Below are 24,773 nucleotides of genomic sequence, written 5' to 3'. Positions count from 1 at the left end.
CACACTATTTTAACCGAACGTGATGGATGGATCCTTCACCATGGCAATGCACCTGCACATTCAGTATTGATTGTTTGCCAGTTTCTGGCAAAAAATTCAATCACCATCCTTGATCAACCTCATGTTCCAGATCTCACCCCTTACGACTTTTTCTGATTGCCAAAATGCAAAAATGTAATGAGGGGACATTACTGGGAGGATGTGGACACAATAAAGCAAGAAACAACTACAAAAATAAAAAGCCTAACTGTCGAAGACTTCCAAGGGTGCTTTCAACAGTGGAAAAGAAGATGGAATAAGTGAATGGCAATGAATGGAGAGTACTTTGAAGGGGACAATCAAGAAAGACTAAATTTTGCAAAATTAAGTTTTTATGGCCTCTGTTCCCATATTTATTGGACAGTAGTATATGAGCCAATGCACAAATCATTGAATATAATTGTAGTATTTAGGTATTAACAATTATTACTATGTTTCAGAGAAAACTTGAATGTGATATGCAAGTGCATTGTACTAAAAACCGAATATGATGAAACAAGATGTCTTTTTACTATCAAAAAGCATAGAAAAAGAAAGCTTCCAATTACTCAAAACTTTTATAGTTATCACAATGAATAAAGTATTTTCTTACTTATATATAAATTCAGATATTCCTATTCCTCCATCAAGGTTTAAGCCAAAATCAAAGAGTGCAAACCAAATTTTATACTTCCAAGGTCTTCCTGTGTACATTATTGCATCCCCAAATTGAAGGAGTCTAATGCTGGCAGTGTAATTTTTACCGTCAGCTGAAATAAAAATAAATTAGCTTTAAATTGATTATTAATGAAAGCTGTTAATACAAGCATGAAAGAATTAACCTGCTAATGCCTTTTATGTGAAATGCTCTATGATATACCTACCAGAAAACCGAATCACAGAATTATCAGGTATTTGGCCATAATGTGCTAAGTGGGGAAGAGAGATATCACTTTTAGTAATTGATGACGATACCCCAGCTGAATCTCTAAAGTGACCAAACCGTGCACTGAAAAATAAAAGTTTCAATTTAAATGCTTTTCCTTAAACAAAAATAAATCAAATCACATCTTATTTCCAACCGCTCTCCATTAACAACAGTAACAATACCCTTTCTCCAGTCACTACAACATTTAATTTAATATGTTCATACTTATGATTATTGTATGTACAGAAAAGTTCCACAATTTTTTTAATATCAGAAATGTCAATGTAAAAATATTTTGCATAAACAAGAATTAAAAATCAGGTTTACCCCATATTAGTAAGAAAAATACCAGAAAAGTTCTGAATTTGGAACATTGTAGACAAATGTATAAAATGGAATGGAATACAGGACATTGAATAGAGCAAAAAAATAATTTTTATATGCACTACAAATAGCTTTAAAGTAATTAGAATAGAGTTCAAGTTTATTTATTTAAATGTTTTAGACAATTTTTCTGGACACACTATATGTAAGGAGCCAATCTATGACTGATTCTCCACTAATCTATTAATATGGCACTAATCTAAATATATTACCATAAGAGCTATATCTAAAATTACACCCTATTGGAATAAGCATGTATTGGAGATTCCCCTAAAAAAATCAGTCTCCCGTAACTTAGCACTACGTGTGGAGAAAGTAAACATTATCTTTCTAGGGAAGCAAAAACAGCAGTGTATAAAAGTACTCAACCCCAAATTACAGTAAATAAGTGAAATTTGGTTATCTTAGAGTAGTGCAAACAATAGAGAGGGTGATGCATGAGGATTTGTGGTAAAATAATATATTAAGTGAGGAATGGACAAGTTTTGAGAGAGCAGTGCATAAGAAGCGCTAGGATGGTTATGTAGCAAAGATAGATGAAAGCACATTAATTAATTAGAATTGCGTAAGAGAATAGTAAATGGGTTTTTGAGGGAAGGATAGAGAGAGAAAATTATAAGTGAACAAGATCAAAGGTGAGATGGGGAAAACATGTTAGTACAATCCCACTTCATTTGAAATATTGAATAATTCACACCAGAGAATGATCCCCAATCAAGTAATGAGACCGCATGTTTTCAGGTACAGATAAATAGCAATAAGCCTACTATGAAATTGCAAGTTATGAATTGGCTTGACTCTCCGCCATATCATTTATTTCAAAATTTTCCCCCAATTGCGTGCCATTCAGCATTTGCATATGGTAATGTTACATGTGCATATAATGAGGACAAGACCTTTTTGCCACTCATTTCTCTGTTAAAAATGTTTTATATCCCAAAGCAACTTTTTGCTAGGTCCACAATGCAAAATAACAACAAGGATACTATGCAAATGGATACAGCATCTGGACCTTTTATGGCTTGACTAACAACTTTTTTATGCTGTTATTGGGCAATACAGTCAGTCGCCAATATAATCCATACAGGTCTCTGCATGGAGAAGAGAACTGTGTACTAACAAAACCCAATCCAGCCATATAGCCAGTCAACTGGGAGTAATTATGTTCTCCCTCTGACTTGTGTCTATGCATGTATTAAGATTGAAAAGATCAGAGAAGTTTTACTGAAAGTTTATTATGCCAAATTTTAAATTTGGTCGTGTGGTATGATCAACTGTTTTGAGGAAATTTTATGTAATTCAAGCCAATACATAAAAACACAGTATATTGTTTCATTTCCATTGATAGCAGAAATTAATGGGAATATTATTTATAACCCTGAGATGGTATAAAAGTTCAAATAATTATCGGCAGAGCATTAGTTTTGCTGAAGGCAAATAAACTAAACCAACTATGATGAAGAGTATGTAATTTTTTGTCTAGCAAGACAAAACATTTGTGCGGTACAAACACTTCATTAATTGATACCACAAAATTTATTATTAATAGAGTTAAAGCCAAATTTATTAGGAACAATTAGCTGAAACATTAACACTCACTGAGTCCAACCACCATTGTTCATTGAAGAGGCGCCAATATTGAAAAAGCTTCCTTGGTTGGACACTCCAAAGAACTCTGCTTTGTGACGTAACCTGATGGCATATTCATCTCCATCATCGTAAGGTCCCCATCTCCTCCTACGTAGACCTCGCAAATGCATTATCAAAGGGGGCTCAATGGAATCTCCAACTTTCCATTCTCCAACAAGTGTTCCCCACTGATCATAACCCTTTTCTCCGTGTAACCTATATTGTAGTCAATATATTTAGTCTGTTGAATTTCCAGTAATAAATTCACCTACATGCAAAGAGTAAACAACTATAGAGATGTTATATAAAATATAGTTTTTAGGTAACTTCCAGGTTTTTATAAAAATTATTACTTTTACACAATGTTGCTCAACCATTTCATGCCAAACTTGGCTGAATTAAGTATTATAATACATCTTAAATTAGTTTTCTTAAAAAAGAAATTACCAACAAGTTTCAGATATTGACAACACACACTCAACCTTCTGGAATATTGTAATGTAGTTATTCTACAAGTTTCAGTCAGTCATGAATCACCTCAATTTTTTAAATCTTCCTAGTTCTCTCATTGAGCCAGTATTTAAAGATTCCACCTATGTCCTGCACATGACAGACACCATTCTGAGACACGAAAGACAAAAACTAAGAGGATCTACAAGGAACAGCCAAAGGGGATAAACCAGCTGCGTATAAGGCTAAACAAAGCAAGGGAAGAGTCACCAACAAGTTCCACTGAGCAAAAGATATCTATGGAATAGGTATTACTCTTTGCCTTTTCTGACCCAAACAACTCCCTTTAAACTGGTGAATCTCAACAGTAGACTTCTATATTGTACTCTTTCCTACTTGGTGGACCCGTCAACAATCATCACACAATAATGTGGAAAGTTCAGAGCAGCCGGGCCTCCAGGAAACAATGAAGCAAGCACTGCTAAGTATTGCCAAACAACCACCAACAGACTGGAGTCTGATCACAATATCTCAATACTTTCTCTACTGCCTGGCCTTCATCTCCAATCCCCTTGCTGATGCTTCTAGCTCTTCCCAGGCATTGCACCAGCTAAGTATTATTATATGTCCCTCAATCTACAATTTCCACCAAAATTAAGGGCAATCTTATGGTACCTTCAAATGAATTGCTTGATCAGTTGAAATTGAAAACTAGTTTATCAACTGGTTTCTAAACCCTAATGTCATCCTATCTTCTCATCCACCCCTCTCAATCCAGACCATCCACATTCTTTAAGAGAGAATTACCATTGAAGTACCAACCACTGCATGAAATGTAAGCATCAAATAGATTAAAACCTTGCTAACCATTCTATCCTTCCCACAAGATAGGTCACAGGCATGCCCCTTTACTCCACAGGTTCAAGAAAAATTTACCAGCCAGGACTTCCTCATTTTATCTCATGCTTGATTTTTTTCTGGACAATGGATTTTTAAGATTCAATGTTTGTCATCCCAAACTTCTCTCATTTTCTTAATTAAGCTCAGCCCAAAATTCCCCTCCTCCCTCAATCACTTTGTACATCAATGACCACTACAAATATTAAATTCACTAATCATGATATCAAGGGATAAAGTACTGACTCAATGTAAATTTGATAGCACTCTATAATTATTTTTGACAGGTCCCATAAATTTTCCAGCGATTAATACCATTGAAACTACTTTTAAAATTACACAAAAACCAAAACAGACTTACATTGCATTTATCCAATCACCTGATCTCCATGGTTCTCTTGCAAGGGCCTCACTAGCCAAATTAAGACTGTAATCTCGGTGAGTATAAAATGGAGAGCTGCATGCAGTCCAGCTTAAATATATCAAAGAATCATGCATTCAAACAAATTAATAAACCAATCCAAATAGGATATTCTTCATTTCCACAAACCATTTAATTTTTCAATGTACACTTATACTTACATAAAACTGAATTTTACATGAACAAGTTCTTCAGCATCAAACGGTACCATTTCTTTAAGACATCCTCGTCTGAAATAGAGATTATTGAAAATAAGGCAAAGAACAATTTGGAAGATTTTTTACACAAAAAATAAGAACTCCATATACAACCTTAAGATTCCATTGAAATGAACTCTCCATTTGCGCATAGGTTCACAAACTTCAAATTTCAACCCAGCAGCATGGGAATAAGATTTCCCTATAGCTGAAGGTGGAATATATGACATTGGTCCAGAATTTGGCAAGCCAGAATCAGGATGCACTGTAATTAAAATAATTATGAATTAATTACAACAGTTTTTACAGTTTTCCAACTTTCACCAAGGTTATGGAAACTTGCATTGAGTCAAGCACTAAGATTTTAAATATATATCCTTCAAGACTAAGAATATATACTAAGTGTATACACTAAGAATAGGAGACATGACATGTTCTTCATGCCACCGATAACATAGGATTTTAAAACCCATTTTGAATCAAATTTTTTGTCATAAAATGTTCTTTTATCCATACAATGTGTATACATTTTTATAATCATTGACCAAATGCACTTCAGCTATAATATGATGTGTTCACGCACAATTTTTTAATAAATAAAACAAATTTGAAAATTTTGCCTTGTGGCTTGGTGCTATGTCCAGCCCATGCTTCTTTAAATATGCCTGTGAGCAGCAGAAGCCCCTGAGATTACCTGTTCCTTCTCCTCCCAGCTTGAATGAAGTCTATCCGTCATTATTCCACCATAGGCATTCATTGCTTAAACCAAATTGAAGTAGTTAATATCTGTATAAAGTTAAGCAACAGCTAAAAGAAAAAATATTAAATCCTTTAAATATGCTAACACACTTTTTGCCAACAAGTTTTTTGTATTGTACATTTCCAGCCCATTTCCTTAGACCATAATTTAACAGCCTTTGAGATTTTTTTCAACTTATTATTTGATCTATCGAGGATTAGAAGTATCTAATTATCTGGTTTCCTACTCACTCCCAACTTCCTAAAAGTGTTACAACAATGATGAATCGCATTTCTAAATTATTTCCTGCAGGTAATCTGATGATAAAAGGAATTTGCAGCAATGAAAAAATTTGGCTTTGTAATACTTACAAAATCCTCTAGGAAAATCAGGTTTGCGCTCAGATGGGGTAGCTAACTTACTTGGAAGCTGGAAAATTTCACCACCAATGCAAGCATGAATCCACACTTCAGGATGCAAACGATGTTCAACTCTTTCAGTAGATATCTTTAGTATCAGCAAATTCCTCTTGTTGTCGATGCCAAAAATAAAAGTACATTCAGCTCCCTGCAAAACACACTAAGATTAATAGTATTCATGTATATTACATTTCAGGGAGGTCAAACAATCAAGGTTGCACACTTGGGGACCCTACCTATGAAAGGATGAAATTTAGATTCAAACGGACCCCTAAAATCTTTGCTTAATGATGCTGCTTTAAAGTATTAGGATTGAATTGGTACTATCATGCTATTTGTACTATTTTCATTTCATGGTATACTTTTTGATTACACTATGTAGTCCATTTTACAATATTTAGATTGTTTAGAGAAACATATTGCTCGTGAAGATTTAAAATTTGATCAATTACTGTGCTTGGGAAATTTTGTGATTTTGCAAGTCAAGATGACTAGTTGAAAACTGAAGTATCTGAGAACTATTTGTATACTAGAGTGAATCATTTGCATTAATAACTACTGCATACAGAGAAACCTGTCCTAACAACAGCCATAATTAAAAGACCACATTCCAAATAAACTTTTAACAGGCACCAATCAATACTCTCTAGTTCCCCAAGTTAATCAAACCTACATTAGATGACCCGGTAAAATGCATTTGAAATGCATCCGACATTGGCAACCAGGCAAAATATCATACCCCTCTCATAAAGGTAGCCCTTCAAAAATTATAGAGGAGGAGAAAGAAAATTTATGAAGCTGTCCACTAATTAAAAAAAAAATTAGTTTAAAAAATTTCATTAGTTGCTCAATAATTCAAGAAACAGCCAAAATTTATGTAAATATATCGAAAAATTGGATACTTCGTGATTAGAGGACTAAAAAAAGAGCCAAAATTATTTTCTGCAGTATGTGGTGAGAGTGGGGATGTAGACTATGTAATGCTATGGACATGGCAAAGCTAATATCTAATATGAATTAATCTGGAAAGTTTCCAGATGATCACATTTTTCCATTCTATATTTTTTATTTAAAACCTATACTTTGACTTAATCTATGCATTAAAAAATGCCTGGTCTACTCATCAGGATATGTATAAGTAAATAATCATTGATAATATATAAGGATACAAGTGTATGTTAAAATATACATGTAATATTTCAATAACAAAAATCCACTGGATAATTTCCATCTCAAATTAAATGGTATACATTAATTTGTTTACTGTAGCTCATAGTTCTTCAAGTCTACAGTTCACCCAGACTATTAAATTAGACTGCTATTTTTATAAATTCTCTAAGATTACCACCCGCCTAGAGAACCACTATCATAAACTATCAGTAGTCACAATAGCACAGCAAAATAGCAATATTGACTTGATTAATATTAAAAAACCATAATAGACACTTGCATATTTGCCATTTAAATTTAACGGCTCCTCAATTTTGACTTCTTCAGGAGTGGGCAGCAATCCATAAGTATAATTTTTATTCAATTTTTCTTTCTTCTCACCCCATTTCATCTTATAGAGGCAAAGTAAGGCCCAAAACTTCTTGATATGGTAGGCTCTTCCTGAAAAAAAGCAAAGCAAAACCTCCATAGTGAATATACATCTGAAAGTTTCAGTCAACCTTAGTATAAGTTATTTGATACAAATTATTTTTTTGTGGTAGAATAATGTATGGATGAACCTAAGCAATCCTCAACATTATGTTCTATTCCTATGACAAATTTCTGCCCTATTATCATCTTCATGTAACTTCTATAGGTATTCTTTCCTCTCAGAATATTTCTCAATTCATTATTAACTGTTGTATATTTGAAAGTGCACAAATTTTCACTTTCACTTCATCCACTTTCCTATTCAGCAAAACGATTTGATCCTTTTTCTTATACTCTCCACATTTACTCTGCCTCTTCCACCATGTTTCTTTTTCTCCATTAGTTTCTCACTTTTTTTTATTTATCACTCTGTACTTTCTTCTTATTAGTTCTAACATTTCCATTTCCTTCTCTGAGCCATCTTCCTTCCTTCTGTAAACCATGGCTTTCCCCATCTTTACATGTTACACAACCATACAAAAATCAAGAATATTATAGTTTTCTTTGCATGCTTAGATAACCATTTTTTTAAGTGCTCTCTCTCATCTATCCCTTTGACCACAATCACGGTCGAATTCCCCATTGCTACTATTTTCTTATAATAAAAATCCCCCTCACCTTCCATTGCCGATTATATACACTGTCTTCCTCCCCATGATTACTTGTTGGGATTTAGACCCGAATAAGATGGCTCTAGTATTCCTTGCTGTCTCTTCTCTTATATGTCACACAGTAACTATTATACCAATAATTTCTGCTATCTTCCCATCTCACCTCTCACAGCTCTAACATTTTATTTTACCTCTATCCAACTCATGTTTGATGTTTTCTAACTACCCTATTCTTAATATATTCCTAACATTCTATGCCCATAGTTTAACTTTTTCTGTCTTTTCCTCTGCTGCTATTGATTCCTCTATGCAATGGCTTTGTGTGATGACAGCCTCAGAAACCTTTCCTAGCCCTCAGAGGGGCATGACATCCCAGCATGCCAAGTCCCACAGTCACCAGATTAATTCATCCTCATGTTCACATTCCTCATTGTCATGGGAGAAAGAAGATTGTTTTCCATAACTTTTCTCACTAGTATTTATAACATGACCAATTGTCTGCCCACCGGGATCAATTACTCTGGCAGGCACCAAGAGAAACACCACATGGACTACCTCAGACTCCTAACTTCCATTTGGCTTGGATGACATCCAAGTGTAATTATCATTACTCCTTAGAGCTCAGCCATAAAAGTCATAACATGCAAGCTATTCATGTATGCATTTTCTATGAGAAGGGATGAATGATCCAATGCCTCGTATGTATGATCAGTGTGAGAAATTGTCACCCTTGAATGGACTATAATAATGTTTTAATTCATCCATGACATAGCATCAGCTATGCTGGTCATTATCAGCAAAAATTACAGAGAAAGAAAAGTGCATTACTTATTATTACAGTATTACAAATACAGTATTGTACAGTATTATACTGGTATTACATTATTTCGAAGAGAAAAGTAAAACCAAAAATACAAACATTAACTTTGATTTCTACAATGCCTTTGGATTGTACTGATGAAATTAATCAAGTCCAAGAAAATATTCACTTTCACTTAAAATAAATTGCAATTATATTTTTGACACAAGAAACTTCTTGGTGATAATTACATAAGGGCATCATCTTCCAAGGTAAAGTAAATGTAGAGAATAAGCTTTTCCTTATGGAACTTAATTAAAAAAAGACTATAAATGGTAATTGACTGGTCCCAGTTCTGTATTAAATAATTTTATTACACTTTCTTTTCTTCAACATTCTGACATTTTCTTCAATGTAGCCATTAATACCATACCCCTTACCAAATTACCATATTACCATGCTCAGCTTAAAACAAAATATAACACTTAAAAATTTCTCCAAAATCTATCAAAAAAATGTTTAGCTAAGGCTTAAAAATGAATTAATGTATATATATATATATATATATATATATATATATATATATATATATATATTCATATTCCAGCAAAAGACCCTAGCACTCTTCTTTACAATGTTAAGAAAGGAAATATTGTCATTCATGGCTAAAATTCTATTACAGTCAGTGCAGTTAACAGTCAGCCCCCTGAGGACTATCTTGCATGAGTGACATTGCAAATGAGACCAGCCACATTTACTGTCCTCTTACTAGAAATTTTCTGTACCCCTTTTTGGGAATATAAGCTATAAAATTTAAATATATGCATTATGTACAATACTATTTTTGTCATAAGTAAACATATTATTCATTAGCAATTAAAACTAGCATCTTGCAGTAATATACAAAGGCTATAAACTTAGGTAAACATTTCTAGGAATCCTTTAAGTCTTCTGAAAACCTCCAAATAATTTTAAATTTCCAATATGCCAGCTAATGAACCAAATTTACCTCGTGATTGTGCAGTGATAAGGTAATTTCAACTAAAACAATTTTATGAAAATTTGTCACTTTAATGGTAAAAGGATAAAAATCTTACATTGGCAGCCTATAAAATATACAGACAGCCATTCACCATCAATTTTTAAAATTTTGAGTAATTCAGTCAATTTTACATCCAGGACCCAGCTATAAATAAAATACTCCCCTGGGATCTATTTAATACTACACTCTGCAAGGACATTTAAGGTAAATACCTAGTTTATGCTAATGATACATGAATAGCAATAAACTCCACCTACTGCTAAGTGGAATAGTACCTACTACTTAGACAAACAGCAAATCCAAAATATATGAAGTTGACTAACTATTCAGAATAATTTTAACCTCTTTCTAAGTCAAAAACGTTGAGGAAATCATCCTTAATACTCACTAAGCACTGAATACTTTTTATTACAGTTAGCCACAAGTTTTCATCATTTGCAATGATGGGTGAACCCATTTAGTCAACGGCAAACAAAATTGAGGAGAGAGGCTAAAATACAACTTCTCTCAGTTAATTTAGTTATAAAAAAGATTCTCTAACTGATAAGTAAGAATTTATATCATCAATTAATTAAAATTAAAATGATCAAGGGATTGACAATACATACCAGGTACACTGTAGGTAACTTCATTATTTGGCTTCTCATTAAAATATCTAACAAAAAGCATGTACGCAATGATAGGACATGCAAACAAGACAATATTTTTAAAAACCACTGTGATGATCCAATCAACAGCATCACTAATCAACTCTGCATAATCCATTGATTCAAATAACTTCCACAGCATAAAATCTAAAAAGAGAAAAACATTAAATTAATGCTGGGCATGCAAGAAATTGAACTTTCTTTAGAAGGCATGCCTAGTGGAAACCTTAGCCACATGCCTAAAAGAAAATCAGTTCAGGAAGGAAATTCAAGGAGTAATAAAACTGTAGTAGCTAGTGTTAGTTTTAAGGGAGGTGACCCACAGGCTGAGGTCATTTGTGCCATTAGGTATGGATAGAAAAGGAAGGGTTGAGAGAAACCCAGCATTGGTATCAGCCTACTCGCAATTAAAGGCACCAAGGGGTCTGTAGCTTATCCCATCCGATGGACTGTATTCACACTCAAAAGTGCTCTCCACAAAGTACCTCAAGTAGGGATCGAGATACCACTTTTAAATCTGTCGCCTCCAGGATTCGGACCCAGGCCCTCAGGGTGGGAAAAAAATAATTAAGAGCAAAGTTATATGTTTGTATAGACAGAACATTTGTGATGCAGATGGAAGAAAAGGGGTACACACATACACCAATTCTCAAAAAAAAGAAAACGCTAAATTAAGGGGTCCCTAGTATTAATAATAGACATGCAAAATTTTATTATTTTCTAGTATGGCAGGAAGGGGGCTCCCTGGACCTTGGCTATGGAGGAATGTAAATAACAAATAGCTTTTAATTTCACATTCATAAGTTTAAAGTTAAACCTCCAGTCTTGAGTAAAACATCTACAGAAAAAATTTTCAGGATTAGTCACACGGCAGATCGTAATGGAGGAAGAAAATTTGCCAAATGGGGTTTGGATATAAAACAACGCAAAATTTTGTCAGTTTAAAATGCCTAGGCTACTACTCAATAGGAATGTGGCGGCGCAATAAAATCATTTTCATCAAAATAACGACCGGGTTGCTACAAACGCGGTGTGCACTGTCGCGATCTCGATTAGATTAGCTACCACGGGAGGCCTGCCATGAAGGGTTAATATGCACCTCTATTAGGTATGCAATGGAGCATATTCATCACCTTCGCGTAACAACTTAACTAATCAGACTGCTAGCAGTAAATACATTTCAGCAGATTATGAGAGAAAAAGTAGATTCCATTTTGACGTAGGGAAACTTAATTTGCGTAGACCGATACACATGCAAATTAAACCTCATTCTGCGTTATTTTCCCATTTGAATTACGTCTGGTACACACATTTACCCTACTCAGTCACAGAGTCACATCGGGATTTTGAATGCTTAGATTCGATTTCTGAAAAAACTAATTAATCCAAATAAATATCTCTCTACTTACCATAAAATTCTAAAAAACTTCAGTAATTGTGTATCCTTCCGGAGGTTCGGCGCTATTATCATTTATAGACAGGCACTTCGGAAACATTCATGTCTTGCCTCACCGAAATCCACAGAGCGACTACCTATTGGAGACCGCGAACGCTCTTCCTTCGCAAGCTCTCCTCTCAGCTGAAGTTCTCCAAATAATGAGGAAGCGCGGAAGATCCCCTCCTAACTCATCTAAATATTCTTCCCAAGGTGCAACGAGACCGCAGTTCTACATTGCTGTGGTTTAATGACCATGGCCCCAACAGTTTAACCAGAATATAGTATTCGAATGGTCTGTTCCGGCGCGTTTAACCTTATCTCCGACGTTTCTCGGGTGACGCAACGATGGTGCAACTAGGTCACTCTTGTGATCGAGTATTATCTTTATATCTGAAGAATATTACAATTACGTAAATTTAAGCTTGTGATAAACAGAAATCTTTATATGATCGAATTCCGAATGTGATAGATAAAAGGTACTATCTATATCAAGGAAGGATGTTGAACGCGGATGAAATTGTAAATATCTCTATACCTAAGTGAGAGTTGTACACGCGTGAGACATTTGACAGCGATCACGAGGACTAAACACATTTATTAGGCACTGTTAAATCAAATAAATTTAATGAATGCGAAAAGAAAACGCCCTAGAAATATTGTAACTGGTGCCATCTCCAAGTGAAGAGTGCTTAGAAATTAAACCTGGTAGTTTCGTATTACGTTATGAATGGTTCTTTGATTGAAAATATATGCAAATGGCAAATCGATAAAGGCGTAATGTCATTAGAGTTTACTCTTGACATGTTTTAGCAGTGGCCTTTCCCTTCCGAAAATTTCCATCGCCCTATACATAATGGAGTAGATGTAGGCCACTTCATATGGGAGAGTGGTAATGAAGCTATTTCTCAGAATAATACATCCCGAGTTGTATTGCCTCATAGAGAAAAGGGGGAAGAAGAAGATAAGTTCTAGAGATTATTTTTCCCAGCGCTTGTTCAAAGTACTCTGATCCAGACTGCCTAAAAATAAAGGGATCTAAAACAATATATCTTGAAATCTATACAAATACCAAATAACTTTGTTCCAACATTAAACTTTTCACTTGTTGATTGTGCACATAAGACACTAGTATTTTAACTAAAATAAATGGGATTTCCAGAACATAAATTTACCCCAAGTTCTGTATTTTTCCATAAAGTAAAAGCCTAAGTTCCTGTGAAACGCACAATTCCCTTACCCTAGTGAATCAATAATTCAATTCCAAAATGTAGTCCCAGCTGTTAATAATTGGAATAATGAAATATGTACAGTATGGATTGATATAAATCCCATTCATAATGAAAATCTGAGGCCTTAATTTGTTAATGAGAGTATATTTGAAGTTGGCTGTCAAATTTTGAACGAGAAAGTTCAGTGAGTTAAGTAGAGGAAGGTAATTAAAATGCAATGAAAGCAAGCAAAAAATATAGTTTGAGCTGAGTTGAAGAATGGTTTCTCTTAGTGAACAGGTGTGCCATAATATAGCAATGGTCAAGTATCTGTGTCCATCAAGAACCTACCGTAACCAGTAGGTTACATTTAAGAAATCATTAACACTCCAGGGCACTGTGTATATGAATTCACCACATTTTCTCAGTATCATTCTATCTCCTAATATTTTTGTATAAATATTAAATCACTTGGGGATTTTGGTGAATTGCAAAAAATTTAACAGCTTACAATACCTACAATCAATTAACTTCAATCAGAGAAACCAAAAGTGAGGATACATACAGAAAAACACTGGAAAAAGAACATACAAAACAGAGGAATAGCCAAATGCCCTGAGATATTCAAATGGATCTTAGTTTAAAGCACTCGTCAACAAATAATAATATCAATTATGAACCTGTCCGCTACATCCATTAGGAAAAAAGAGAAACTGGATACTGAAATATGCCTAAGATTTTGAAAATATTGTTCTGACATTAATAGCTTAGGTTCTAGATTTCATTTGACATACATACATGGCTATATGGTCATACAGAAAGAGTTAACATAATGGTAGGGTATTTAAAAGTTAAAGATCTTCACCTCTCAATTTGATGGCAAGCTCCTTACCTACGGACTACAACCTTGCTGTGGTGAAAGGGCTGGCATGCTCCTATGAATCCTAGAGTTGTAGTGGTGGGAGTGATGGTCAATGCTCCTAGTAGGGTCACCCATGCCAAATAGGCTAAAGGGTAGGAACCAAAGAAAAGATAGTCTTCACAGCATCTGTTCCTCAGTGAGAAGGCTGCAAAGGCATCTGACCCCAGTGGGTCAGCCATTTCAGTGATTGTGTGATGTTAAAACCACTCTTTAGGAAGACAACGGGAAACTCCCTCAACAATTTATCCCAAGAAAATATGACTGAGCCAAGTATGGAAATGAATCCTGGCAACTATGGGGCTCGACCTACATGTCTCAGCATCATGCCTGGAGGTGGGGGAGGCAAGGCCTCCATGGTCATCAGTATATGAAAACCTTACCCACACAGCACAGTGGATGGCAGCAGAAAAGATTCAACAGAAGAGGAATGAATAGGAATATTTCAAACAAGGATTTAATAAAGCAGAAAATTAAACAATAGAAATGGTATATAGAAAAATGGTTAGTAAGCCATAAATTACAGAAGATCTGAATAGGAAAAGAAATGAAAGAACAAGAGCCCTGGAGAAGAAAGTACAATGAGCCAAGCAATAAACTGAGGTGAGAAACTAATATTTTATATAAATATGGATTTTGAGAAGGCATTTGACAGAGTAAACAGAGCATGATTTTGCAAAAGATAGGAATAGATGGGATGGATAGATGACTTATCTGGATTGCAGGGTCGAAGATTTGACCACACAAATGTTGTCATCCAAGAGGTGGAAAAATGTTCAACAATCCACTGAGTTCTACAGTGATGGCCTTTGTAAGATCAAAAAAATGCTGGGAGAAATGTATAACCATGGTTGGTAGCTATGTGGAGACGTCTTAGGAAAACAAATAAAAATTAAGTTTCTATCATGATTCATTTTTACTCATAATTTAAAGTTTATGATACTCCCTGGTAAAAGGGATTATGAGTGGGCTTTGGCGGCATAAGATGCACTCAAGAAAATCCATATGGGTCAGCATAGCTCATATCCCCTGTAATCATGAAAGATTTAGTTAGCATTGAAAAAGCAGAAGATGGTAATGGAAGAATAAATTGTAAAGATCAAAGGCAGAACATATTAGTATAAGAGGAACTTAAATTGGTAATACTGATGAAACTGTCAGTGGTGTCCTCTTTCATAATTTGGAACAACAGGTCATTGAGATTCTTCCTTCAGATGAGCTGCACACATACATATGCCACAGTTCATAACAGAACCATTTTGTGTGCCAGTGCATCAAATCCTAGTAGCAATGGAATGGAAAGTAATAGAAAGACTGTTGTTATCTAATTATGATATTGGATCAGTCGCTCTATTCACAGGGATGAATAGTAAACAAGAGAGGCACTTGCTCTCCTTGGAGAAGCCTATCTCACCAAAAAAGGAATGTGAAACATAAGGGTATTGTTAATCTTTTTTAACAAGAAGCATGCCTACTTTGCATATGCACCACTGAAAAACAAAGCAATCAACACGCTAACTAACTCACTGTGCAACTTTTTTATTATCTATTTTAGACAAGAATGTTCTGTCCAGCTGAGTACAAGTATATAGCAGAATATATTCTTTCCTGCATGCCACTCTCAACAGCCAAGAGCCAGATTGGATTTTATTAGTCAGTTATCAAGACAACTGAGTGGGTCACCAACTGAACTGGAACTTTCAGTGAATTTCATTGCCTAATCAATGAACATTTTCATTTAATCCATCAATTAGTTTCACTAAAAGTTGTACAAGGGTCCTGGTTACATGAACAGGCTTATGTATTGTGCATCTTTATTGTGATGGTGGGGGGCGTTTATCATTATAGTGTAGGCTATGCTGAATCAGGTGCTGATGGCCATGGCAGGAAGAGTAAGAAGTGGATCCCAGTGAGGGTGAGGCAAATAACCCACACTCCCAGAAATTGATTCCTGAGATAGTCACATTTTCCACATACATATGTGTGGTCACTTTGGAGGTGAAACATTTATTGTGGAAATGAAACCATAGCTAGCTATAGTTTTCATTGCAAATATGTGCCTAATGTTTTTGCTAAAACCAGTGATGACTGCTACATTTCTTTTGAGGATCCAGCTGATGTAGAATTTTGTGAACAGGAGTTGACATATCAATTATGCCAAGTACCTACTACTGGAGCATAATTTACTTCTGTCTAAAAACTACTAGTATGTATTCCCAAATTCCTTGACTTACACTTGAAATGCAGCATGTACATAAGGTGATTTATAGGAAGCCAGGCTCTAGAAAATTGCTTTTGGCTTTCTCTCTCCAACAAAGGCTATGGCATTCACTGCAGGTCTTGTGAGTACCATCGGTGGTTGATATTGCTGGCCATAATTTTGACTTATACTTTAATACCCTGATATGAGTTCCAGTCAAGTCATTAGGAAAGTTGGCTGGAAAAGACCAAATCATTAACGCACATGAAAAAACAATAACCATACAGTTAGCACTGAAAAACAATTGTGATTACATAACACAGCCCCACAGTTGACGCCATTAATCATTTGAGCATACACCACTTGATTCATGGAAGACTACCAAGGACTTCCCAATTCTAAGGAGAATAGTTTTATTCAGGCCATCAAAATATTCCTTAGTGAGTTCCCAAAGAGATTATAGGGCCATCTAGATTAAGCAAATGATATTATACATGAAAAAGGAACACAATTTCCGGGGCTCCTAAAATTTTATGTACATGAAAAGGAAAAACACCTTGCTAATCAAATAAAAATTACATCAATTTATGTCACCTAAATATAAATATTCCATACGACAAGGGTGAGCCACCATCAGTTAGAAAAATTCTTTTTGTATTTTATTTACACTTTATTTCCCCCTCTGTTAGATTGTTTACTGCTGTAAGACTGACTGGTTTTTCCTTTTTGCATGACTTTCAAGGAGTTCGCATTGCACTACATAGGGTGGTCCAGCTTCCAGAGAACCTGCCATTTACATATATCAGTGACAAAAATGCCACTACCACCAGATGGCCATGTCTGGGAGAACATGAGACCCCAAATTAACATTATTTTTAAATGACGATTATTAACAGGTGCATTATGTGCTTGTCAATTGCATTTTATTAATTTTGTGTGTAAATGAAATCAGAAGTGATAACAGTGACAACGACAGTCAGCTTACGTTTACTTAAGGTAGTGTCAGAAAAACAATCACATGTGGAAATGTGTTCGACCAAAGAAGAAAAATAACTGTGGCTGGATTTATATTAGTGTCAGAGCTTCTTAGTCTCTGGCACCTCATGTGGTGGTATCGCCTTGTTCATGTGCGCTTGTCTCCATTGGGATTGAAAAAAACAAAATATTTTTTTTTTATTTTTGACACTGGGTGATTATGACCATCAAAATCACTATCCCTTAAGGTTAGTTATGAGTGAAAATGCAAAATGGGTGCAAGATTTAAGATGGACCCTGCAGGATACTATACCACATCAAGTGCGGTAGGGCTCAAGGATGCCATGTTTACAATAATGTGAATGATGAAAGAAAAACCTATTTCAGGTCACATAAACAGCACGCCTAAAGCATATAGCCACTCCAATAGAGCAAAAAGTCCTCACAGAAAATACTTCCCTGCAGGATTTCACATCAATATTCTTTATAGTATACACTATGGATGGATGAATGAACACCATAGACACACAGCTTGGTAGGTATCACTGTGGTATCTTTCATAGGCACTTCAATGGGGCTTTGAGTCACCAAAGATCATGTGATGCATGGGCTCATTACAATATGGCAGATGTCATTCCAGTGACGCCGTTGAATTAATTGACTTGACACTTTAAAAAGATTTGCCTGTAAGCATGCTACATACTCTTACAAAATCACTGAAAGATCAAATGGAGAGGTCCTCTGCTTCAATCCCAAACGGAAAAGTCGACATCCGAACTCACCGGTGTACAATGTCATAAGAGAAAACTTGGTCTTTAAACTTATGTATGTACAATGTGAAATCAAAGAGGGCATCTATGTGTTTACGGAACGTTTTGTAATACATGGTTCTTCTGGCAAGTTGCCTGATGCACTACATCAGCATTAATATCATGCCTGTTAAGAAAAAATTAATATTGTTAGGTGGTAACTGCGAGGGACAAAACAAAAATATTAAATTAGTTCTTGCATACTGAAAATACAGCGAGAAGGTTTGATGTATTAAACCAAATATGATGCCAAGTTATTCTAAAACGCGTAGTGATGGGAATTAAGTCCATTTCAATGCAACAATTTCAGTGTAAAAATCATTTGCCTGGACTGGGATTCGAACCCATATCCCTCAATATCCGGTCGAGTGCTTTAGCCAGTTAAGCTATCGAGGCATCCTCTTAAATTCTGAAATTTTAGGGCTTTTAAATTTTTAAAATTCTTTGGAATTAAGTTCATATTTAGAAGAAAATAAACTATGTGGATGTACATTCTGAAGACCATTATACGATACTATTTTGAGGTTTTCCAGATAAAACATCATTCATGGTCTAGGGAAAACTGGAGGAATCCTTGTTCTTTGAATATGGTACTCTACCAGAGTTCATTGCAAAGAGGAGAAGTGTGGACACTAGTTTTAAGGGTGCAAATGCTTTCTTGTAATCTAAGTAGTACTAGTATACAACATCAAACCAACCATTGATCACCCTGCACCTATGCCAAAGCTATTACAAAACAGAAGTCCAAGGCATATAACCAGTCAACCCTGATCTCTCCACTGTAAATTCACCAAAAATGCATTAAACTCCAACGAAGCCAAGGCATGAAAAATTGCAGAATCTCAAATATCTACTCTTTAACACACCACCACATAAATTGTATGAAAGAAATGTTTTTACCCCACAAAGCGATGACCCAACAAGTCTATTGAAAAGAGGATCATAGAGATTACGTGCAGCACTATTAAAATCAGGTAGCCCCGTTAGATAAGCCAGTACAAAGCAAAAATGGTTTTTAACACCTCCTAATATTCTTTTTATTTTCTTCACCCAAATACATGTCGTCTCTCTTCTATTTTACTATTCCTGTTATTCATTTTAACAAATCTTCACAATTCTTGATGTTGATAATCTTTACACATTAGTTTCATATTTAATTTGAAAGAATTAAAGGATTATTAATGAAAATTATTTATTATATTTAATGATTAATCAAAACTTGACTATCTACAGGATGGAAACAATTTTTAAATCATATTGGGAAGAAACTGTAATTTTTAAGTCAAACCCAGGAGCCTTCTTTGAAAACTCTGGTGCTATACCTCATTGACATGCACATTAAATGAAAATTTGGAGTCTACATAAAAATTTTTGAATAGTCATCAATATAATTTTACAGCCTAATAAAACCTTGGAAAAATTTCAACATGAACCCTGGGGAACCTACAGGTGAATTGTATTTTTTGCGGGTGTTTTGCAATGCACCCAACTATCTTCCAAAAACCTTTTTATCCTTATGCCGTTAATTATTTTAGTAATATATGCTGTTTAACAGCAGGCTTGACCTTGTCATGTGGTTGGCCTCCTCTAGACTTTACACCTTCCTCACCTTTGCTGCTATCTGTACCAAACCATCATAAGGAAACACAGCTGAAGTACTTCGAGAATATTCTCAGAAGTGAGAGCAATAGCTGAAACCTTCCCCATAAATATTATGGCTCCAAATTACAGCAGGCAGAAAGAGCATTACAGCCAACACTCCAGCAGACCATTTGATACATATATGCATACAGTCCACATTTTGCTCCTGGACCATATCATAGAATCACTTCCAACATAAGAAGGACAAAACAGTTTCTATCTGAAAAATGGGAGAAATATGTACACTACTGTGAGCACAAAAAGTATATCTACATTAAGTTTGATGCCTTCTGGCATGGGTCCCTAAAATACACCCCACAGGCCATATCTAGCCAACTTAAGGCTTTAATGTGGCCTATTGATGCATTAGATATCATGAAGGGTACCTCTTGAATTATGACCGTTTGAAACACTCTTGAATGATACTTAAGCATTCAAAAATTCACTATTCTAGATATGCTGGAATCTCTCTTATTGAACAAAAATTTTAATTTACTCATTTGTAAGTATTCTAGGTGTAATTATATATAAATAAAATAAATGCTCTTTTAGTTCTGGCCCACCAAGTACTTTCCACATGCTTACATATCCTACCTCCCAAAAAGTTTAGGGATCCTTTCCTAATGATAGGAGAATATGGAAGCTGATATAAATATGAAACACTACAAATTTAATATTGATCCGATTACTAAATTTAAGATGTCTGGATGGAGAGGATAATTTAAATCTCCATCCTGCACTTAAGTGAGAGAGATTCTCTTCAATGTTGAGAATTATGACAATTTCAAGAAAGAAACAGTACATCTATGTAGGGAAAAAGTGATAAAACATCATTGAAACAATTATTTTGAAGAATTTTAAAACGTACTTGAACTATTTTCAATAAGATGATACTTGATAATGACAATGTTTGATATGAAGTTTAAAAATAAAGCAAATTAATTAAGACATTAAAGCTGAAGTGCTTTTGAAGTAATTAGTAGGCAGTGTAAACTAGAAAAGAGCATGTTTTCAGAGAGACTATACTGTTCAACAGATTCAGGCGAGATGTAGAGGAAGTTTGTCATTATGAGAAACAAATTAGCACTTTTCCACAGATTTATTGTAATGTACAACAAGTTTTAGTTCATCGAACCATCTTCAGGTACAAGAAGTCTTCTTGTACCTGAAGATGTTTTGATGAACTAAAATGCATTGTATGTTACAATAAATCTGTGGAAAAGTGCTAATTTGTTTCTCATAAAGACTATGTAGTACTTACCAATTGATTTGCAATAGTACTTTTTGGCTACCCAGAAATTGAAACTTTACTTTTCAAGAACTTGAGTTGCAGTATTTTAGTTTTCAGATTGTTTTCTTATTCTAACTATATCATATTCCTCTATGCATCAAAACTGTCCATTTTCCAACCTTCCATTCTGCATGATGTTTTCTGTTATATTCCTTTATTTCCTTGTTGAGGGACACATGGTATTTGTGATTGTATGTTTTCCCACCACAAAGCAGGAACATTTTCAATAAGCATGTTGAATGATATTGGTCATTCAAAGAATCAACAGGATAAATAAGGGAGTCCAGCCCTGTTTGGCAAAAACAATTATAATGAAGTACAATATGTAAAGCCGAAAGAAATTTGTGGAAATATCATACAGCCAGTCAAAAAAAACAACAATAGTAGAACTCACTCCCAGTCATTTCAATAAATGATCTTTGCCTCACTTTAAAAACATTTTTTTGCAAGCTCTAACAGTTTCCTTCTGCCTTTAAGGGAGGTCAAGAGAGAGTCGCCGGAAGGCTTAAGAGTGATCTTGTGATTTGTTTACTTTAAAATGAACATTAAACTAGGTTCAATGCTTTTAGATTTCAAAGTTAAGCATGAGAACTATCGTTTAATGTAATCTTAGGCAAAAAATTGACCAGGAGGTAGTTAAAGGATCAATTTTTTCCACAATTATCATATGCAGGCTAATAGACAGAAAAAGGAATGAATATTGTAAGTACACTGAGAGAAAAGAAAGAAGCCCAAGAAAATCTTCAAAGTTGAGAAATTTTCAAATCTTTTTGAAACTTAAAAATTCCAAATTGACAAATTTTAAAAATAATAAAGAATTATTCCTTAGCATTACATGTTATCTCCATCATTTCCGTACTTGCAATAGCTTCTGCTGATTCAGTTTTGGAGTCGCTTCAATGAAACTTGTCCTACATATAAATTACATAAAAAACTAAAAATATAAGAAATTAAATTATACAAATAAGAAATCTGAGTAGCCCTTTTTGGAAGGGATGGAGATTAGGGGGTCAAAGAGGTGATGGAAGGCACAGCAAGTAGGGATGGGAATGGGAAGTAAGGTTTGGTGATAAAGACTGTAGAAGGATGTGGAGATAAGATGAATTGCAGGAGGGGATAGAAATTTGAAAGAATTCAATAGGTGGGAACTAGGTGAGAATGTAGCAGGGTCGAATGGGTCTTCCATGAGAAAAGTTACGAGTTCGAAATGTAGAAAGAAAAAAAGATGAGATTAGTTTTTGGAATTCAGAGTGCGACGCTTAAATCCGGACAAATTGCAATTGGGAATTCCTAGCATATCGTAGCTCCACTCGAGGTCGCGATTGGCGTCCTTGAAAGCTAAAGGCATCTAGTAAACAGTTATAACCTCAAAATAGCCAAGATGTTATATTAAGTACAATAGAAGAGTCACTATTATCGAAAGTGCTCACCCAGTGAAATAGTTTAATTCTTCGGGTACCGTATATCAACTGTTTACAATATTGTGGCTAAGTATAATGCTTGAGAGAAGCCTGTGGAAGGTTTTGCTAACCTGGTGAGGAAATCTCATTCGAAGAAACACGTGCTTGTCCAGATTTAAGCACCTCATCTGTACATTTTCAGGAAATCTTTTGAAGTGACAGGAAAATAATTCACTTAACTTAATTCACATTATCAGTAGAGATTGATGGGGAAGGACAGCATATTGATATTTTCTGTGAATACTAAAATAGTTCACAATCAGAGATCTATATGGAAGGCACCAGGGTTTGTTGTCGCAAGAAATGTTTCGCATGAATGGAACATTTATAATAGGGCTTGAAGAGGTTAAGTGGACAATACAGTATCATGGATAATATTGGCCATAACCAACTTTCTCTTCACATATTTACAACCATGTGTGAACTATGCCTCTACCATAACAAAAATAAACGTTTATATATATATATAAATTCATCCTCAAAGACCTATTCCCCATCCTCAAAAATCACAACACTTCCTCCAACCTTCTTCCCAAATGCCCCTCTGTCACCTTCAAACGTCCCGCCAACCTAGCAGATATCCTCAAATCCACCAGGCCGCTTTCAAAATCCCCTCACACCCCCAGAGCCATACCCACTCCATGTCATCGAGCAAGATGCAAAACCTGCCCTATTTTCACCACTCCATCCCACCATTTAACTCTCTCCCGCCCTTCCCCTATTCCTCTTGCACTTCCAAGAATGTAGTTTATCTTCTTACCTGTAAACTCTGCCCGTCATTTTACATAGGCCAATGTTCCACACCACTTAACATTAGGATTAATAACCACCGCGCCTCGTGCAATCCCTCCTCCCCGTCCGCGGGTCTCCCCATCCCTAAACATGCTTCCCATCATAATACCCCTTTCAACCTGTGCTACAATGTTTCCGTCCTAGCCTCCCTTCCCACATCCGATAACCCTATAGAATTAAAAACACTTGAAATGGCATTCATTTACATCTGTATGGCCTATCAGCATCCGGGCCTCAATGTCGTTCACTGATGGGAGTGGCCTAGAATTGTTACTTTGTGGAAGCGATGCATATCGGGGGGGTGGACACTGTGTTTTTCCGAATGAGTTTTAGTGTGCGTGCCCTTTGTTTTGGCTTTCGAGGTCTTGATTAATACTTTGTAGGTGGAAACCTGGGCTCGTACGTTACAATAGTTGCGGTGAGCATGTTGTTCTATTTTCCGATTTTGTGTCAATTCCACCCCCTCCGTCTCCCTTTCCTCTCCCCGACCATTCCTCTCACGCCCTCCTTCGCCTCCCGTTCTCCTGGCCCCCTTCCCTTTCTCTCGCACCCCTCACCTCAACAACTCCAGCAGTCATTACTTCTATATCTTCAGAGGAAGACGGATTGTTTCCGTCGAAATATCAAGAAATAACGTGTGAGTGTTCTTCTTTTTTTGTGTTTCTATATTGTGTGTTACTGTGTATTGTACTATTCGGCACTTCCGAATATATATATATATATATATATATATATATATACACACACACACAGGGTTCGTCCGGAAAATAAGTGTACTGATTTTTCCCGCCGCTCCAGGCGCGCCCAGCACCGCTCTGACGGGCTGCGATTGGAGGGGGGTATGTTGGCAAGCGACGCTGAAAAAGGCAGTCGGCTCTGAGCTGTGGTGTAGTGAAGAGCTCTGTTAACGCGAACCTCCACGCTCGACCCACGTCACGGAACGCGATGCCGAAGTTTTTGGAGCAGCGTTATTCCATTAAATTTGCGGTAAAGCTTGGGAAATCGTCTACCGAAACTGTCGGTATCATTAACCAGGCTTACGGGGAGTCAGCCATGTCCAGAAACATGATCTTTCGGTGGCACAAGATGTTCGTGGAGGGCAGAGAAGAGGTCGACGACGAACCACGGCCTGGACGCCCATCAACGACACTCAACCGACGAAAATGTGCGAAAAGTTCGCGATGTACTGAACTCTGATCGTCGTCTTAGTGTTCGGAT

The 24,773-nt window shown here is 35.7% G+C and overlaps 1 protein-coding gene and 1 long non-coding RNA gene across 3 annotated transcripts in view; both read right to left on the bottom strand.

Moving 5' to 3' along the window:
* The window catches only part of LOC139690592 (rifampicin phosphotransferase-like), a 33,380-nt gene extending 28,320 nt beyond the window's left edge, over positions 1-5,060 (bottom strand). The window contains exons 1-6 of the mRNA XM_071588072.1: positions 5,039-5,060; positions 4,889-4,957; positions 4,668-4,778; positions 2,930-3,175; positions 903-1,027; positions 632-788 (exon numbers count right to left, since the gene is read on the bottom strand). Coding sequence (XP_071444173.1) covers positions 632-788; positions 903-1,027; positions 2,930-3,175; positions 4,668-4,778; positions 4,889-4,938 — 689 coding nt within the window. The 5' untranslated portion in view covers positions 4,939-4,957; positions 5,039-5,060. The remainder of the gene's footprint in view (positions 1-631; positions 789-902; positions 1,028-2,929; positions 3,176-4,667; positions 4,779-4,888; positions 4,958-5,038) is intronic.
* A 2,486-nt stretch (positions 5,061-7,546) lies between these two features.
* LOC139691011 (uncharacterized) lies at positions 7,547-16,690 on the bottom strand. 2 transcript variants are annotated; one of them, XR_011701555.1, is made up of 3 exons: positions 16,622-16,690; positions 10,784-10,969; positions 7,547-7,693 (listed from the first exon to the last, which is right to left on the bottom strand). It is a non-coding gene; the product is annotated as an uncharacterized lncRNA (long non-coding RNA). The 2 variants fall into 2 exon arrangements; XR_011701556.1 differs by lacking the exon at positions 16,622-16,690 and adding an exon at positions 12,232-12,293.
* Positions 16,691-24,773: the final 8,083 nt, after the last annotated feature.

This window comes from Hetaerina americana, unplaced genomic scaffold (assembly GCF_022747635.1).
Source record: "Hetaerina americana unplaced genomic scaffold, ioHetAmer1.1.p SCAF_3, whole genome shotgun sequence".
NCBI classification, from domain to species: domain Eukaryota; kingdom Metazoa; phylum Arthropoda; class Insecta; order Odonata; family Calopterygidae; genus Hetaerina; species Hetaerina americana.
The sequence above is the reverse complement of the archived record's forward strand: the minus strand, read 5'-3'. Positions and strand labels throughout refer to the sequence as shown.